Raw genomic sequence first — 20,353 nt, forward strand, 5'->3', positions numbered from 1 at the left:
AATATGTAACCCATTAATTGAACTGCCTTTGAAACTGAAGAAGTTTTAGGAAGTAGTCATAACAAGGGAATGGGAAAACTGGATTCCAGCGTATTTTCTCCTCATTTTGTATTGGGTTATTTTAAGCTAACATTTTAAGATCTTGTGAGAAGGTAAAATTCTGTGTTCAATTAAGATGTTTTTAAAATTGAAAGCAGTAGCCAGAGATGACACCATATGGCAGAGAATATTTTACATTAAAATATTCATCACAGTAGACTGGCTTTTTACTTCTGTTTTTATTTTCAATGTTAAAGCAGTTAAAGACTGAACTGACTGAAATACAGTATTTGTAAAGACAAAGATTCTGGAGTTTAAATAATTTAGTGTAATTTTTTTTAAAAATATTATATAAGAATTATAAAAAGTATTACAGGTTTAAGCCAGATTCCTTGGAGCTGTCCAGCTATCCTTCACGCATGGAATTGCTTAAAGAAAGAGTTAAACATTCAGGCAACTTAATTTTTCTTTTTCAAAACTTTATTAGGTAGATGTTACTAGATGACATTGTAAAACCCCTTGTGTGCAAGTGAATGAACTCTACAACGTATGTCTTCCCACAGTTCATCAAATCCACTCCCCCACCCCATTTCTGAATACTGATTTTAAGACAGGTGGAGTGCATTCAAATGCTACTTTACATTCTTCCATTTCATCATGAGGAAGCACTTTTTCAGTCTGTTGGTAACAGGGGCTTGGGAGTCAGTGTGAGTCAAAGGAATGCCTTAAAGAAAACAAAGTACCGTAAGTTTTGTCTTACGAAATTCAGTCTCAATACACCAGATTCATTGCAGTCTTTTAAATGAAACTGCCTATATTGATCATGATTGTATTTAGCAAAGTGAAGCAGTACAGAGACATACCTACTACTGAATACTAGTGAGGTAACATTTTGAAAATAAAACTGTTTAAAAATTCACTTACTTTCAAAAGGTCCTGTCCAGCAGGACAAACATTGGCAGAACACCTTCCCTTGTATCGATGCATGTACATGTCCATATACACCTGTGTCTACTATAGCTTTTTAAAAGAACAAGATTTTAGTTATACATTCATCAGGACAAGTTTAAAGATCAGACATTACTATGGTAGATTCAACAGAAGACTTCAGTGAACCGCCTTCTAGACCTGCTAAATGAAAAGGCACTCTGAAGAGGGTAGCAAGAAATAATCCTTACAAAACATTGACATGAACTAAAGTGGCCACACAGATAGCACACACAACAGTGATTATTGGTATACATTTAAAATACCAACTTGAAGATGAATTATTTGTAAAATATTGCCCAAGACTACCCAATACAAGTTATTACAGCATGAAGACCATTGTTGCAATACTATGCAGCAGAAAATAGAGTTATCAGCTAAATGTAAGACAAAGATAATGGAAAAGCCTTATCAACATTTTGGTTGTGTGCCTGCTGGTTCCAAGAGAAAAAAATTTCATTTAAGGAAATAACTTGTACAAATAAACGGTAACTCATAAGATTGAAGAAGTATTTTGACATATGGTGTCTTCTGTTCAATGGGTTATAGAAGGACCTAGTTAGTGCCTAAAAATTTGAGAGAACGCTGAAATAGACGTCATTAAGAGTCATCTAAGAGTGTTAATTCACTTAAAATTTTACTGCAGTAAATTAAACTCCCTATCACTAAAACCTTCATATATGTAAGCTGAATCTTGATTAAGCACTCATAGTAGTGTTTAACAGTAACACTGTGACAGCTGTATTACCAGTTTTTCCAGGGTGGAAAATACACCTCTTCTACAGTTCTGAAAAACAGGAATTTCAGGAGAAGAAAAGGTTCAAGGGGATGCTCTTCTTATCTTCATTTCTCCTTCTTTTCCTTCTTGCCTCCACAAATTCTCAGTGGAGGAAATTGAACACAGTAAAACTATTTTATGATCATGAATCTATAATAAATAGACCTTCTAAGTATCATTTTTCTTCTTAACCCCCATTAACTCAATTTCCTTCTGATAATTACCTTTTACACTTCACTATTTTTTAAAACATAATTTCTACCAGAAGTTCATGTAATTCAAGATAATTTTAGAAAAGTAGCTTAATCTTGGCGTCTGATTTCCAGTAATAGATGGACAAAAGTGGAGTCAATGTTAGTAAGAAAAAACAGGTCCTCTAGAAAATCTATTTCATAAAAGGCAAAATTCCACTGTCTTTTGGGAATTGAAGTAAGAAGAAGTAAACCCTACACTATTCATTTTGAAGCTATCAGAAGATGGCAAAACGAATAATACTTTTTCAGATCATAACTCCCACCCTGCGATGAAGGGGCTGGGCAGAGATCCCAGAGCTGTGCCATCAAGCTTGATTGATGGATTAGTCCATCAAGATATCCACACCAGAGGAGTTACCAACTTATATTAACAGGTCAAGTTGGATACTGAACTGAAATGCTGCTAACCTGCTCGAAGTCCCAGTCTAATTATACCACACTCCTCAGGGCTTCCACCTTCACTAATTGGTGCGAACAGGGACTGTTTGAGCCCTGGAGTTGGAAGGTACACCTATGACAGGCTGTGGTTTACTGCAGTATGGCTCTAACCAGACTTCAGCTGAATTCTATTCTCCAAAAAGTTGCATTTCTTTCAGTGGTTGAAAACTCATGGCTTGTTATGTTGGAAGAGCCAAACTCACTCTAACAACAACATGACATGCATTTGTGCAGAAGTCTGAAGGAAGGTGGGAGTCAGTGGGGGGAGGGGAGCAAACAGCGAGTTAAAAAAACCTCAGAAATGAGGTCATAAGAATTAAAATAAGCATGCCAGATTACTTTTTTAATAACTTCTTCACTAACATAACATTTTCCAACTTTCCGAGCAAACCAGTATTATTGGTTACTTTGGCTTAACGTAACTGTAGGAGTCCATAGAACAGGAATTCCCATATTGCTCTATTAGGGGAACAAACACCTTTCATTTGTTTCAAGCAATAAGGCACTTACACATTTAAAATTCCTCATTATACAAAACACACTAAATACTACAATTCAAGTGTTGATTTCATGGACATTACCTACCTCCAGGTTTTACAACTTCTTAGCCATCCAATAAATATACTACAAAAAGTTCCACTCACTGATGTATATAGCTTGTATGAAGCCCAAATGCAGAATTAGAAATTGCTTTCTTAATGAATCCACAGTGTTTCGGCCAGCACCCTAGTTAAGCCAGGAGCCTGTACACTAAAAAGGATGTGATTCATTATCTCACTACCCTCACCACCTGCCATTCAAATTAAACCTATTTTAAAGGGAATTCTTCATTCTAAAATACATAAAAGAGATGAGAACAAGGGAAGATTTCTCACTGAATAGTCATGGAATTAAGAAAAAGTTCAGGTTGGACAAGCTCCTCAGGATACTTTTTTCTTCTTCTCAGCACATATTATTCTCATCTCTACCATAGTGAAAAGAATTAAAGAATACCTTAAAATGTTATTTTATACTCAGATGGTTAGTTATGTAGCGAAGATGACTGTGCTGTTTAATTACATTTTAAAAAAATCGCAAAATTAAAAGCCCTGAAGAAAAAGATTTCAGCATTTTGCATTTAAGTAATTAAAATAAACAAAACGAATCTTTTGCTGGTATAGCTCAGCAAAGCATTAATGAAATGACTTCTTATGAGATCACATTTTCCATGTCCAATTTGATCTGAAGCCATTTTCACAAGTCAGTTTCAACTTATGAAATCTGGAAGGTAAAGGACAGGATTACAAATAAATTGTATAACAAATGGAAACATGGCAAACACTTTATTATGAGATGGTAAACAAAGTGAAATGTAAATCTACTCCTGTCCTTGCAATTCTGGGACACAAAGTAGCAGAATGTAAATTGATATGAACTCTTAACAGAGCATTTTTTTATGCAAAAAGATAGTCTATGACTAAAGACTGAATCCATCTGCTCATCCAGAGCTTGCATAAGGCATGGAAATGTTTCTTGACTGCATCAGCAGTTCTACAGGACAGGTTTAAAATATCTGAACAGCTTCTCTGGATTCTGTAAATAGATTTCCTTCTAGAAATGAAGAAAATGTGGCATTATATTAGTAACATGCTCAGTGAGAGTAGGTTAAAATTTCAAAAATACTGTTTTCAGCCTGACAAATTTTCAACAAGGTGAACACTGGACTGGGGATGGCATGAAATTTTGTTTAAGAAGCTATGTGCAAAATTCATGTTTATGCTAAACAAATATTTTTACACAATGTTTCTCTTCTGACTTTGATGCATCCAAAACACTTTGGATTAATTTTTCAAGTTTTGGTAAGCCAAACAAGCTCCAAAAAAGTTTTCCTTTGGTACAATATTCATACTTTAATAAACTAATTGCTATTATAACTACTCTATTTTTTAAACCAGATATATTTAGAAATAAACAGCTAGAATTATGCTTAGAAATGTATGTATTAATTTTTTGCTACAGAGTAATTAAAGCTTATTCCACATTTTTATGTTTGAAATCAGAGCATGCATTCTAAGATCAGTTTTCTCTTCCCTACCTTATGGTATTTCACTATCAGGCTAAGAGAAACATCAGTGATTAACTGCCTTATATGAGCACTCCGTTCCTTACTGCAGAGAGAACATAGATTCTGAAATCTTACGCAGAGAAAGATAATGAAGAAATCAGCCAGGAACTTAAAGTCTACAAGCAGCTGCATTTGTTAGTTTCATTAAGAAAAAAGTTTGGGGGCATTAAGTACCGCTCAAATTGTAACGTAAGTGAAAACACTGCCTGTCTTTCAACTGAATCAAGGCTCAGCCTGTTTTTCATGTAACAGTAGCAAGACAAACCACCAAACAGATCAGCATCATAACTTTTTAAAAATGTTGTGTGCTCTCAAGCTTATGTGTTAAGTCCCCAAAATACTGAACAGTTCACAATACCAATTCTTACATTGTGCTATTCTTTGTTACACTGAAGAATGCAGAATTTGAAGATGTTATTTAACACTGCCTGTGGATGTTGTTTCTAATTTTATTAATGACTCAAAGCTTTAAGAAGGTCTCTTTTTTTATATTAAAAGCTAGTATCCATTCTCCTGACAATTTGCTCTAATAAGATTGTTGTTTGGAAATTCTTCCCTACTCCTTCCCTCTCCTGCACTTACTAAACACAATGGCATCATTCGGCAAATGAGAGGAGTGGTTCATTTATAGTTTGCACTTAAGAGGCGAAACAGATTTTTCAAGTTCCTGCACAATGGCTATCAACATGCCAACAAAGTATTTGTGACCAAATCCCATACTGGCATAAAAATGGGTTTCTCTGGTTTAATGGGGCTATGACTGATAACAGGAATGAGGCTGATTCACTGCAACTACAAAGTTGCAAAATTAAAAGAAACTAAGAAATTATCTCTTTAAGAGTTTACTCAGGTAGGATTCTTTCCATCAGCAGAATCATAGATTTAATATAGATTATAAAAGTAACAGTAATCCATGGTTCTTATCCACAACTTGAAACTACATGATCAGCATACCCAAAATTTGCTCAAGAAACAAAACACTCCAACTAAATTAAAAAAACCCAAACCCTCAAGAGTCTGCATGATGAACTATTTGGCCACTGAATATCAAACAGTTTCTCAAATCTAACTGGCAAAAGAAACCATTTATCACTGGAGAATCTGTATCCTCTGAGAGAATTACTGCCCCACCTACACACCATTTAACATCACACAAGCTGTGACAGTCTTTGGAAGTGCAGAAAGCCCCTTGGCTAAAAAGAATACCTGATGGTGATCCAAAATGCTTTCTAGTTAAATTGGCAATAGTCCCTGCAAATTAATATTTTTAATAAACTTCATGTTGATAAAACTTTTACAATGAATAAATTGCTGTAAAGTAAAAAACCCCTAACATACCAGAAAGAGTTACGAAGTCAGCATTAGTACCATCAAAACCAAACAAAATCTTCCCTTACTTACACATTTGCACTTCCCCAAAGGAAGATAACAGATCACTCAAAGCGCACTGTATTTTTAATGACATTGGAAAGATAGGAATACATTGTTTATTACAGAGGTGGTGAGAACTGAAGACTAACCAACTTTTTTGTATGGAACTAAAACTGATGGATCACCTCAGCACGAGGCTACTCAGAATTGCCCTTCTGCCTCTCCTTTGTATTCCTACTCAGCTTCTTATTCTCACTGGCTAACAGACTGTGACATAGGGAAAAGCACAATTATTTTCCAGTTGCAAGGTGTTGGATAAGCTCTGCAAATATACCTATGCCACAGCAGTCAATCATCCAGCCAATGACATGGCTGAGTAGCCCTGAAGCTCAACTCCATTACTGAAATATAACTAAACTAGGCATAATGGAGAAAGTGGAGAAAGGGAGAGGAGCCCCTGACAGATGGCATGTCCAGCCAGCCCTCCCAGCAGGAGCACACTGCATGGCACCATGGGGAAGGTCCTAGCTCCGACTGCATGTCTGTAAGCAGGACTTGGCGCATAGGCAAATCCATTCTCAGGCAAACTTGAAAGAGAAGGCTAGTGTAGAATGGATTTAAGCATTTCCTAGTCTGAATACAGGTATTGGTGAGCAACAACTTCGCACAACAATAAATAATCTTAAATAATAAATGTGGTGAAAGCAAACACAATGACCAGCAATGATCAGCATACAGTAGTGTGAAATCTGCATTAGTAGGTTAATTCAGCTGCGTGACAAGGTTTCTGCTACTAAAGATGGAGTAGAACAGCCTGGTAGTTTCTTTAGAGTAGTTACCAAAACGAAAAAGATGCTTACATGATAAAAACATCCTCCAATTTCCTTACGAAGTTCATTCAGTATTTTGCAAACTCATAAATTAATGCTTTTAAAACAAATGTCATGGCTTTGATGTATGTAAGATTTTCTGTAGTGACTTGTTTAAAAGCTAATGTTTTATTGCATGAACCTTTGTACTGAGCTACTTCTCATATTTTGGTTGGTTATGTTACAACATATTGATAAAAATTGTGTTTATGTACTTTTCAAGTGAGAATATTTTTATACAGATGGAAAAAGACTTTCATATCTCTACTCTGTCTGACTCTTGAAAGTCTGTCCCATTCTAAAGAAAAGCAAAAATTATTGTCATTCCCTTTTTTCCCCCCACAGAAAAAGATCAGACTTGTTCATCTTTACAAGGTCAAAGATGTCTCTTTTTGTTCTGTATAGAAAATGAAAAACTATTTCCCTTTGATTTAATCTGTTCTGATAAAATCAAAATGGCCTAGATGAAATGATAATGTAGGAGCTGAGTTGTGTGTTCCTTTTCTCCATCCACAAGGACATGCTTTCTGAATATAAATAAGTGCAGATCTATTATGTTCCCTTTTAAGCTCTTTATTCTAGTATCTTAATTTCAAATCTTACTGAACTCCTATCAGAAACTGAAAATGGCAAACACGCCAGAGTGAAAATAGCTACAAAAAGTGTAATAATATCTCACATATTTATACAGAACCAGGAAAAGCAAGGAAATTAATCCACTGTATAGTTAATTACAGATAATCTCAAGTACTAAAATATTCTCAAGTGGAATAGTTTGACACCATGTTACAGACTGCATTGCAAACCCAAATCTATCTATATATATCTTGCTCTCTGAGGTCTGAAGGTTTTTCTAAATAATACAAAAATATCTTCATTATTTGACATTTAAAGAGAGGAATAAAAATCCCTGAGTAAGCCAAAGACAACTGATATGTATAGCCTCAGAAAACACACGCAAAACCAAGACCAATTTTAAGGCAGCTTCCAACCTCAGGCAGAACACAAATAGAAAACTGATGCATCTCAGAAGAAGAAATCTAATTAATAGGTGGATTTGCAATGACAATAGGTTTTGAATTTTATTTCTAAATGTCATTGCTTCCCTGCTGAATTTGCAAATCTTAGAAAGATACTGCTTCTACTGCTAGGACAACAGGGTCAACATGCACTTAAATTCAAATGGAAATTATTAAATAGTTGTTGACTACTATGATGTGTTTGCACACACTGTTTCAACAAGGAAAAAAAAACCAAACCAAGAACACAGAACAAGAAGCTGACAGAAAACAAGCATACTAGCCAACTACAGAAAGCTGATATTTGTGTTTCCAGGTAAACGAAAGTCATCAGCTTCTTCCACTGAGGCTTTGAAGTCAAAGTGAGTATCTTACAACAGTATTATCTTGGTGGGGCAGAATACCATTTACTTAAAAATTACAACTGGATTCAGATGTAACAAAGAAAGGGGCGCAAAGTGCATCCTCCTACATGATATGCTATTTGCAAGCCTAAATTTTGAAGTCTGTAGACTCTTCAGGACATTTCCCATCTTCCTGCTTCCCCCTTTCCCATATATACACAAACATATATATATACATACACACACACGTGTATCTTCAAACACATACACTGGAAAAAAGTACCTTCACAGTACAAATTCAATCTTATTTAAGATCAGCTTGTATTTTTACAGTATAAAGTAGGTATTTTTCTTGATCAGTTCCTTTCTTTGTTTCAGTGTTCTGCCTACACAAATTTATTTTATTCTATTTTTTCTTGGAAATTATATTTGTATGATGAATTTGGGATAAAAAGTGTAAAAATTCTCAGTAGCTGATTCCTAATGCTGAATTAGATTGCTTTTGGGGTGACGGACTGAGAAAGAGGTTTGGTAGCAAACAGTGGAACTCTGAAGCTAGGAAAAAAGAGCAAAGATAGCTATTCTCTTCAGAACTGTAATGCACCAGGAAGACAAACACTAGAAACAGAAATTAAGAATGAAGTGGTCTCCTAAGAATTCATGACCCCACCCCTTAGCCCAGATTCACAGATTTTCCTCATGAGACATCAGTGGATACTCTAAGACTTGCGCAGCAGCCTACTTAAATGAACAAACAAAATGTGCTATTTAGGTTATAAAATTTCATCAAGTCTATCTTCACACAACTAGTGCGGAGCATATGTATCATATTCCAAATCAGAATAGAAGAGCAGGTTCCCATCTTCCCTGCAAACACACTTTAGGGATATCTTGGGACAGAATAGGCCACTGACACTTCTTGTTATCTAAACCCTTCAAATTTTTTCTGTACTGTGACAATTTAAAAATGAAGTACTCTTGTAACAAGTCTTGTCACACTCCTACCATTAATATTAATAGACTGTCATAAATAAATTACTGAAGTGAAACCAATCATCATATTCTTAAGTATCACAGAGCTTCAATACTAAGGATATTTCCCTCTGAGGCACTGCAGTTTGGCAGTGGCAATCTACACACTTGCCTATGAGCAGGAGCACTCAGAAGATAACCAGCTGTTGTGTTCTGGCATGTGACGGGGTTTTGGTATGCTGAACAGAATGCTGTGTGATGGAAGTTATTTACAGAAGTAGTTTTTAATACCAAAAGTAGTATGCTCAGTATACAGTAAGAGTCCAAACACTTCTAAGCATTTCCCCCTTAAAGGCCGACACTGAAGTTAAATGGAGCACATGTTAGCAGTTAAATGCTTTCTTCACAGGCCAAATCGGTAGTAGAGTTGTGGCTACAATACAGACTTTGATTGTCTAGTTCAGAAACTTAGACTCAAAAAACCCCCTCCAAAGTAATAATTAAAAAAAAACAAAACAACCAAAACCATTTAAAAAGCAGCACTCAGGGGGCCCATCTTGCTGAGAGTGCACCAGAGCAAAGAGGCTTTCTGGTCTGCAGTAGTGTTTTCCGCTGAGGGAAGATGGCAGGAGAACCCCCATTCTTCTTCCAGGGCGGTGGCTTTGATGCTGTTACCAGCACTGTATTGCTCTGTTGCACAAAGCACGTATAGCCCTTGCAGGACCAGCTCAGTTCAGGCGAGTAAGGTCCATCCTCACCAGGGCATACCTGTCCGTGACCTTTTCCTCTGCTTTTTACAAAGGCAGTAGATAGGAAACACAAATAAACCTGCCAAAAGAAGAAAATACAAAGAAAATCATAACTAAATGCAGTCCCTTGTACGTGTATTGTGTTCTTTCAATATATGTATTCAGGTGGAGCTTTCTACATCCCAAGAGAATTTCGACAAGGCATTTGGAAAAGCAGAAAAAATATTAGCCTGTAAGAGTCTCTTCAATAATGAGTTGAGCTACACTCATTCTTTCCTTTACAAGAAATTCCTACTAATCCTACACCCATCTCTGACATATTAATTTCTGAACTATGCTGTTTGGTAAAAGATACAAACAAAACTTTTAAAACCACTCTGGAAATCCTTAGATCTAAATCCAAGTCTGATGTAACTAAACTAGTTTTCAATTAGTTTCACATGCAATAGAGACAGCATGCTATAGCTTTACTTTTTCATAAATATTATTTATTTTTACAAACATCCTTAGTAATACCAAACGTTTATCCTTGCCTGGGCAGAATGCTATTTATTCTTAAAAGTCTTTTGAGAGAAAGCAAGCTGTAAAAAGTAAAATAAATAAATCACATTAAATCAAGTGAAAAATAGTTTGTCATAGGAGGTACTCTCTCAAATCCAAATGAGATCTCCCCCTTTCTCTTGGCACCAGCTGACTGAAACCATCAAAGATTTGCTTTTCTGACACCACTAGAGTAACAACATAGAACAAAACACTCCCACAATCACCAAGGTTCTTGCTTTGCTCAATAGCCTTGTAAATGGTGCATAATGGTTTTCAGCTATGATACTGAGATTACTTTAACAGCAGAGTTGGCAAAAAATACTGCTGTAATTATCTCAAACCCCAAAACTTTCCCATAAATAATCCACGTTTTTGGAACTGCTCATACTGCTGCTCTTGATTTTATCTTATCCAGCTATACCTAGGATGAGACTTCAATGGCATGCCTGTAATTGCAATTAGTGTTATTATATTACTGCAAAACCGTATTAATTTTTAGTATAAGCAAAACAGTGGATTATAGATCGTACACTATATCAGATTGCAGAGCAAAATAAGTTTTACTGGCATTAAGAAGTTTCTATTGTCTATATTTTTGGAATAAAGATGCTATTGAATCGAATAAATATTTAAGATAGACCCCCCCCATATATATATATATATCTCCAGTGAAGGCAGTCTAAATATAGAAATTAATAGCAATATTCCTTATTTGGCCAGACGTAGTCTAGAAAATCTGTAATGGTATTTTGGTTATAGGTTGACTGGTTATTTACAACCTTATTAATGTAACTCTCCTGGTATATTTTGGCTTTATTATATTAAAATAAAGATGCCACATCCCAACATGCCTCAGGGCATGCACTGCAAATTTTCAATGGAGTAAGTAGTTTGGTGCAGAGCTGTGAAGCAACATGATACCCAAATGACATATTACTGCCAATATAAAGAGTAGATATGCACTTGCATGAGCAAAATTATACCTTGATTGTCATGGCTAATTTCCTTTCCGCAGGAGAACTCAACGAAGCCAGGCAAAGAGCAGATTTGCTAAAATAACTACCTCCACAATTATATAACCACATTAACAGAGCTTTGATACCATATCAAATGAGTTCACAGTACCAGTTTTTGTGATGGAACCCAATTTGGTAGCCCATGCACTGAATCATATTTCGAGACTGACTCATCCCAATTTGCTGCTTTGTTGCTGCTGCATCTTCAAGCTGGTGAGCTCTTGAGACTATGCCTAGTGCCCCAAAAATCTTGTCATGCACATGACACCATAAAACTGTGATTCAATGGGGTGATTAAAGGGCAGGTCCAAGTCCGTCAGCCCCTAGGATTATGTTTAAATTACTCAGGCCTTTGTAGTAGTTTAACTACACTAGTTAAAGACTTTGGGTCAGAAAACCAAATATAGGAGCAAAAATAAAGCTAATAAGCATAAAATGCAAGTAAGGAAAAAAAAACCAAACAAAACCTAGAGACAAGCTTTTTAGAAAAAAAAAAGTCATGTGCTTGATACCAAAGCAGTATCTGTGAAATGTGTACTTTGTGTCCATCTCTTTGAGATGAAAATATAGAGAGGTCATACAGCAAAAGTCACTGCATAATCAGGATTAGCTTCATTCACATATGTAACTCTTACCTATTACAACAGCTACAGCTCCCAGTGCCAGTCCCAGAACCAGTATTAGGGGTGTAATGAGTAGTTTTCCAGCTGAAATGTAAAATTCATTAAGCAATTCAAAGAAGGTATTTTTATTTTTCCCTTTCCAACCATGCATAAACATTTCAATATCAGACTCCCAAAAGTTGGTTCATTTTTTAAATTCTTTACCTTTACAAATAGGATTCCTATTTGCAATTTCATCCTACAAATCCAGGTAGGATCTATCACCACTCAACCAGCTCCCTGCACACATTTCTTTCTGTACTCTTCACCCACCACAACTCTTCAAGTACAGCTCATTTTGTCCATTAACAGCTTGCATTTACTTCTGTTTCCATTCTGAAGTCCCTCAAGCATTGACAGGAATGTGATAGCTATAAAGCTACTATCATTTGGCTCCTCCGGAATCCAACTGCACAGCAACCACCCTGGAAAGATGCCAAGCAAACCAGCATCTTGGAAAGTTTAGGTTAGCTCAAGGTGATGAGAGCACCCCCTCTAAATATGCTTCTTCTGGCTTTAAAAGGCTACAGTGAAGTGCTTGTGTACAGCTGTGATTTAGGTCTAAATCAAACTACAGCCAAGTCTATTTTGGATCAACATTTGTAAGGATATGTTGTGGCACTTACATAAATAAGGCAGCAATGTTGTGCAGCATACTGGCTAGAGCATATGACAAGAACAAATAAAGCATGCTCATATTATTTACTTCTAATGAGTTCATGATCATGGAGTGAAAGCAGGGGTCCTTCTGAAACAGTGAATCTGAAACTGAACTTGAAACCAAGTTATCTTTCTTGAGTTGCACACTTCAAGTGGAAGAATCTCCCTATCTCAGTTGGCTGAGCAGCTGGATCTAAGATATCATTTGTCTGAGCTGTTTGAAAACACAGAAGGGAAGGCATTTTTACTGATACACCAGCAGTCTGATCAGGGACTTGAAATTTGGCAAATCTTTAAGTTAGGCATGTGTTTGAAAGATCACCTCTAGAATGGGAGAAAAAGTGAGTTTGTGACTTCTCTCTTCCCTGCCATTCCGTCTCTCAAGTCACTCGTATCAGATTTCAGTAAATGGATTACTTCATTCAATAATGATGTAAACCTCTCCATAACCTGAGACACTAATTTGAGCAGTCTGAAGGAAAAATTAGATATTTTGGAAATATTTACAGCAGTTAAATGAACTGGTCCTTTTCATGCTGTTTTGATAGCTTTTAAATTTCATAGTAGTGTTGTGGGTGGGAAACATTAATTCCTAGAAGAAAAAAATTGGCAAATATTATTTGTATTACTCTAATTGCTAGGCATCCTAATGGTAGACCTTCTTGGGACTCTACTGCACTGCGTTCTATACACATAGAAGTTGTTACCTAAATTATTCAAGTGTAGACAGAAGGATGAATGTAATGTGATGGAATCATGACACACCAAGAAATGACGCTGAGACTAAGGATGTTTTTTGCAGGCACTGAACTGCCCAAAGACCCACTGCCCTATGTCTGTTAGCTCAAAGACTGCTAGTGGAGAGAGCAAATGTGAAACCTGTCTCAGAGCTGAATGAAATCTTGGGTCATTAGCCCATGTGATGAACTCAGTGGCAGGTTATGACCCAGTTTGGTATTGTCCAAAGCTAGTTTTTAGGGATAACTTAAGAAGAAATGGTTGTAGACAGAACAAGCCTCAAAAGGGAACCTTTTTTTACAATCACACTCAAATTAATGGTAAATAATTTCTCTACTGGGTCACTCTGCATGAAGACTTAGATATTTGTGGTAATGTAGTAACCGTATTTACAGGTGTCTCAGAGGGGTTGCCTTACTTGTGATACAGAGGATCATGTTTTTCTGCAAAATGATGAAGTATTTCAGGAAACATGAGGGAATATTTTTCCCTTCCATAACTTTGGGTTTGGTTGAGGGGTTTAGGGTAATATATACAAACATCCATAAATACTTCAAGAATTCTTTGTCATGTAAAATATTAATAAACTAGTTTTAGAAAACAAATTTAATCATTAGCATATGGGAAATAATATGTTTTATCTTTTAAGTCTACATATCATTACTGTTTAAGCAGCAGAGACACTAGAAGTCTACTTACAAATCAAAGTAGCCATATCTATGTAGATTTAAGTTCTAATAATACTTTGCATTTGTTTTTAAAAGAGTCCTATCAAGTGTACAGAGATGACTTCTTACAAATCAGACTGACTTAAATGATGAAGTTGCTAATGAAGGTTAGATTACAGAAATGCATGCTTCCTTCTGCAGGGCTCAAAGCTGTGCATACATAAAGTGAACCTTGTGCTCTGCTTGGGACAGGAGTCAGTCAGATCTGAAAACATGCTGCTTTTCCTATTTGAAATGCTGCTTACCATGCAAAGAAATTAATTTGCTTTAATAGCTTCATTGCATGTTGTGTCCTGTAACAGATACACGAAGTACCTAGCAGTTAAATTTGAATATAGTTCATCCAGCTGAATTCAAGTGGTACTCTAGTGACATCTTAAGTACATTTAAGACAGCTGAACATGTTTTTCCTTTCTGTACAATTCATCACTGACTCCAGTTATAATGAAACATTCTGCCTTCAACACTTTAGCCAAATAATTACTATGAGAACGAAATCTCTAAGTCTGCTGGGACTGAATAATAAAAACAATTTCACTTTACTGTACTGGTCAAATGACAAAGTTTCTCTAAAAACCATGTTGGCTAAAGAAGGGGAAGAAATGTCATCAAATTTAGAGATCACTTCCGCTCTCAAGTTTTCTACTCCCTGTGATTACTATCACATTTACATAACAACTAGTTTGTGAAGAAAAGTATGTTTAAATTTATGCTGCCATAAATGCTTTTCCCTTATTTTTATTGCAGAACAGTTTGTGATTGTATGCACAAACCCTTGCTTCTCAACAGAAACCATGACAGCATGCCAGCCTGCCATGAGGCACTTTTCTTTCTACACACCCTATCCAGCTAGATTTTAGAAACAAGCCAAAAAAACCTTTATTGTACACAGCTACAAAATCACATTAACTTAAGTATTTCTTCTCCATAGTAATAAAGAAGTCATAGAAAACACCCACATATCTAGCAACACCTCACCAGTCTCCCACTGACAGCCAAGATAAGATTCCCTTAATTCCCACTACTTAGCTAGCTAGTAGAGGCACTTTACTACAGGAAATCGAACCTTTATTTCTTACTACATGTTACTAGAATTTGAGACTTTGCTTTAATGGACTGTCTCTCTGCTACCATCTCTTCTTTCTTCTGCTAACGTTCAGAACAGAACCAAAACCCAGGCTTGTACTCTAGCATCTCCTGATAATAATGCTCCTCTCTTGCCTAACAATGTATTTATGTATTTACATTTACAGTTCTAGCAACCAGGACATCCCTGAGCCTAGACATGATCCCTAATTGGAATTCAACATTTGGAGTTTTCAGCTTGATCATAAGTCATTAAGACTAGTAAGCTTCAGTTCAGCACAAAACATAAAAACACAAACAAAAAACAGTATCAAATATCATGACAAAGTAGAATCTGATGGAGGGTCCATAAAAGAAAGATGAGCAGGTAAGCAAGCTATTATTATTTACTCAATTTCACGATAACAGAAGTAACCAATGAAACATTAGGAATCAATAAAAACCAACAGGACTTTTGCCACACAACACACAGTAATATCCTAGAACCTCTACCAGAAATGTTTTGGAAGCCAAAACTTAAGAACTGTATAAACTACTGAAGGATAAATCTACTGATAGTTATTAATCAAAGGTTCAGATACAAACCTTAACTGTCTTGTTTAAAACAATGATTACTGGAAACAAACAGGGAGCTAGATCTTATTTCTAACTGACCACTGCTGGGGACAGACTTACCAGGCAGACCTTTACACAAGCCCAATTAACAGGCACAGATCAATTCTGTTGAAGTTTTACAAAGACAGATGATCCTAGCAGATTTGCAGCATTGAAAATGGCAGAATCTACAAACTGAACTGACACTGTATCACAGTTCGGGATTATACCTTCTGCAAAGAAAAATGTCAGTAGGTACAATCTTACAGCAATATAATGTTGTCTTAAAAAAAACCACATGTGAAAACCCACATGTGCACTTTTGTGGAAAAAAACCACAAAAACCTAGACTAGCTCATATATGCAAATCATAGCCAAAATCTAATCCAATGGAGAAAGAGCTGTGACCTCAATTCCAGATTTCAAATCTGATGCAAATTTTTAAAGTTGGTAATTTTTTGTTTTCATGTGTGAGTTCTGTTAGGGCTCTGGAGTGTTTTGGTAGTTATTCATAAAGTGTAATAGAACCAATATTAAAATTTAGAGTTCTAGAGATGACAGGGATTTAAGTCATGAGCATCAATGCAGAATTTTTTGAATTATTGTCAACTTGGGTGTTAACAAGTTATTGTAAAAAAGAGGGTCATTAACTACATGTGCTGGCAGGTCCAGCTGGCTCTGTCTCTATTCAAATGATGACCATTCTTTTGAGAAATTGCACCATATGACAGCCGTAGTCCTAGAGAGACATTTTTAACAGAAAGTCTCTATGAGAAATGTCATCTGAGGCTTTGAGCTTTGCTAATCTTTCTTATTTACTAATTAATGCAAACCACAAGTACACTTGCAAACAGGAAATTAAAATAAAAATATTTTATACCTTCTCTAAGTGTGATCTCTTAAATATAAACATACACACCTTCACCACTGAACTTTAATTCATATATTCTCTTCCACATTTCTCTATTGCCCTCAAGTTGATGTTGACAAATAAAATAATTTTGTTTCTTACTAGTAACAGCTGTTTTATTTTAAAAGGAAAAGGTTGTGTATTGTTGTTTCCTAAAACAACAAGCAAGGTAAATATAAACTAATTTTACTAGTAGTTATGCACATGCAGTACATGCATCTGTATGCATAAGAAGGCAGTACATGCCTTCTTATGTGACATTAAAACATTCCAACTACATATTTAGATACCTTAAATGTAAACCAATGCAAATATTATCAGAATGATAATGTTATTTTTTGGAGATCTGTGTTGTGATAAAACTCACTTGTTTTATCTTTGCATCTCCATCGCACAGAGAAGGTTAAATCTTGGGCCTATAAGCAAGATGGAGAGGGATTTTTTTACAAGTGCATGTAGCAATAGCACAAGGGGTAATGGCTTCAGACTGAAGGTGGGCAACTTAGATTGCATGTAAGTTTTTTTATAATGAGGGTGGTGAACCACTGGCTCAGGTTGTCCAGAGATGTAGTGGATGACCCATCCCTGTAAACATTCAAAGCCAGGTTGGACAAGGCTCTGAGCAACCTGATCTAGTTGCAGATGTCCCTGCGCATTGCAAGTGGGCTGGACTAGATGGCCTTTAAAAGTCTGTTCCAAACCAAACTATTCTATAATTCTAATAAGGCTCCCCATGATTCTGTACGTGAGCAGCATTGACTTGGTTATGTCTCTGAGAACTGTCTGTTGCTACAGCAGATACTAATTACACCAAATGTAACAAGATCCATTTTAAAACAGCTTACATTTTTTGCCATTGTGGCTATTAATAAATGCTCTTCTGAAATCTTACTAAGTGCTTTGAAACAGTTCTTGAGTTTTAAGTCTAAATTTATTCATGAAATGTTTCTACCCATGTGCCTTAGTGCCAGAATTGTTTTTAATCTAGACTAGATCTTCTCATCCACTGGTATTAATATCTACAAAATGTGTCAAGAGCAGGCACCTCCAATCATTTTTCAGTTTTCATCCACTTTCTTGTTATTCATGTATCTTTAATTCACCTCTCTGATAAAGTTTGTTATAAAGCCTTGCAAGTTCCTGAGGTCAAATTAATGGGCTTGAATGACTTATTGTTGCTTGTTAAACAAGCATTCCAGGTTTGTGAATCTTCCACAACTTTGCAGATCAGCAAGATCGGCATTTTTATTACCAGGCCTATGTTTGTGTGCCAACTCTTGTGTTACTCTAAAAATCACCCAGTTTTCTTACTGGAATATGTTGGGCTCAGGAGTAATGTTTTCACCTCAGGTCTGCTGACTTCTATTTCCACATGTACAGACTCTTACCTTTACCTCTGCAATCAACATCACCAATAGATAAGCTCAAAGCATTTCCTAATCCTAGGTGAATTCCAAGTCATTTCCAATTTCTATGACTTAATTCAAAGTACAAGAAGTTCTATTTTCCTTATCAGGTCCCCAGTTTTTGACATTAATACAACCACTTTGTATGGTTGTATTTTGGGATCATAGTTCTGAGAGAAAGTAAATGTATATTATTTTCTTTTAAGCTGGATATTATCTGAACTGAAGCTAAAAGTTAAAAAATAACCCAGATCAGGTTCAAATCCTAACAGCGCTTTATTCAAACAGATCCTTAACGGAGAGGTTAAAAAAAGATTCCTGCTCTTATCCATTTCTCCTATATGCTTTCAGAATACTAAACACAGCCATCCACATGCATATTGATAGCATTTTTCCAGTTTGCTTATGTATTACTAAAGAAGGTTAGGAAACAGAAGCTATCAGAAGAGGACAAAATACTTACTCATATAAGTCTATCTAAAAAAGGAGTACAGATGTGGTATATTTAAATATATTTGATAACCCCCCTTTACATAACTGAAAAGCAAGTTGCCCATCCAATACTTTAAACCATGTTTTAATTTAAATATTGCCTTATCCCCCCAATCACTTCATTGTGCAGCTCTCCACAAGGAACCTTTATCCACTCACCACAAACAGAGCCTCGCACTAATCTCCTTAAATGTGGTCTTTCGGGGAGGTAGCGGTATTTGCATCCAAAGATACTGAGGTTTGACGTGTGATCTCCGAAGAAGCGGAGCTGGCGGTATCTCTCCCCACAACGGTAACAGAAATTAGTGTTACACTGTGAACAGGTCATGTGGTCACACCCTTCGGTTCTCTGGATGTGGATCTGTATGAGAAGAAGGAAAAAAAAGTTATTTTCCCCCCCTCCTTAAGCACAGGAAAGCAGGCACTACCCAGTACAATCCATTTGCCAGATGAAAAGACACTGCAAGCAACACCTTGCTTAAGCCTGCATTTGCATTAATTAATACTGCAGCTGGCTTAAGACAATAATGGTTTTCTAAGGCAAGCTTCAGAGCATTAAATATGAGTTATAAGTTGTTTCCAGATTTCCATTTTCTGTATAATTCTCCTTCCTTGCTTAAACACTCTTCATATCAGATGAGAATATGAGTGATCCTTGCCCTTACTGAAAATTTGTTTTTATTTCTGAAGAAGACACATTAGCACTGAACTTTATTAAAAATAAAAGCAGCACAGTAAATGTAGCTACGAACTCTGTTTGATCTCTCCACAGATGGGTTTTCCTCTCACACCACCTGTGGCCCCATCCCTTTCCCATCACAAATTCATTTGGCATTTTGTAATATACACCAGAAAGACACTGCTGTTACAGTGAATCGTTTCACAAGTATTTTTGTTGTTGTGGGTTTTTTTCCCAGAAAGATTCCACAAACCATATTAAAAATTACACCAAGCGTCATGATGCCCACAGTAGAGCATGAAGCAGGGCTGCCTAAGTTCTACATCCATCTTTCTGCTGATTGCCAGCAGAAGTAGTTCCATTCCTGTATCTCCATGTACTCTTCTGTAAACTGATAAAATTTACCTACTTTGCATAGATCTAATAAAGCTCTGTTTTTTGTTAACAGTTCCAAGAGTCTTTGGAGAGAGGGTAATCCTGGTCCTGAGTATTCCACGAAATCAAATACGATTACATGCTACTTTAAATCTTGTCAATGAAAACCACAGCTAATGGAGTGGTAAACACATGCTCTTCCTAGCCCACAGAATTGCTACACACATCCCACATACAACCCTTGTCCCACGTCCTGAGACCACATTCCACAGTGGTCCACAGAAAGGCAGATAAAATTACCTAATAATTGAGGCTGAAAGTGACTCCTGGAGGTCATCTATTTTAACCCCTAGCTCCAAGCTGGACTAACTTCAAAGTCAGATCAGATTGCTCCAAGTCTCATCCCATTAAATTTTAAAAATTTCCAAGTATGGCTATGTCACAGCCTCTTTCAGCAACCTGTCCCATGCTTCACCATTCTCCCTGGGAATATTTTTTCCTGTTACATCCAACTGGAATTTTATCTGTTGAAACTTGCAA

At 36.2% G+C, this 20,353-nt stretch overlaps 1 protein-coding gene across 1 annotated transcript in view; it reads right to left on the bottom strand.

Annotated features, from left to right (window-relative positions):
- Nucleotides 1-497: 497 nt before the first annotated feature.
- RNF217 (ring finger protein 217) overlaps nt 498-20,353 on the bottom strand; it is a 67,885-nt gene continuing 48,029 nt past the window's right edge. Inside the window, exons 4-6 of the mRNA XM_027747060.2 lie at nt 18,919-19,120; nt 12,119-12,190; nt 498-10,003 (exon numbers count right to left, since the gene is read on the bottom strand). Of these exons, the coding sequence (XP_027602861.1) occupies nt 9,930-10,003; nt 12,119-12,190; nt 18,919-19,120 (348 nt within the window). The 3' untranslated portion in view covers nt 498-9,929. The remainder of the gene's footprint in view (nt 10,004-12,118; nt 12,191-18,918; nt 19,121-20,353) is intronic.

Source organism: Pipra filicauda, unplaced genomic scaffold, assembly GCF_003945595.2.
Source record: "Pipra filicauda isolate LSUMZ 115617 unplaced genomic scaffold, ASM394559v2 scaffold23_size5868930_pilon, whole genome shotgun sequence".
NCBI lineage: Eukaryota > Metazoa > Chordata > Aves > Passeriformes > Pipridae > Pipra > Pipra filicauda.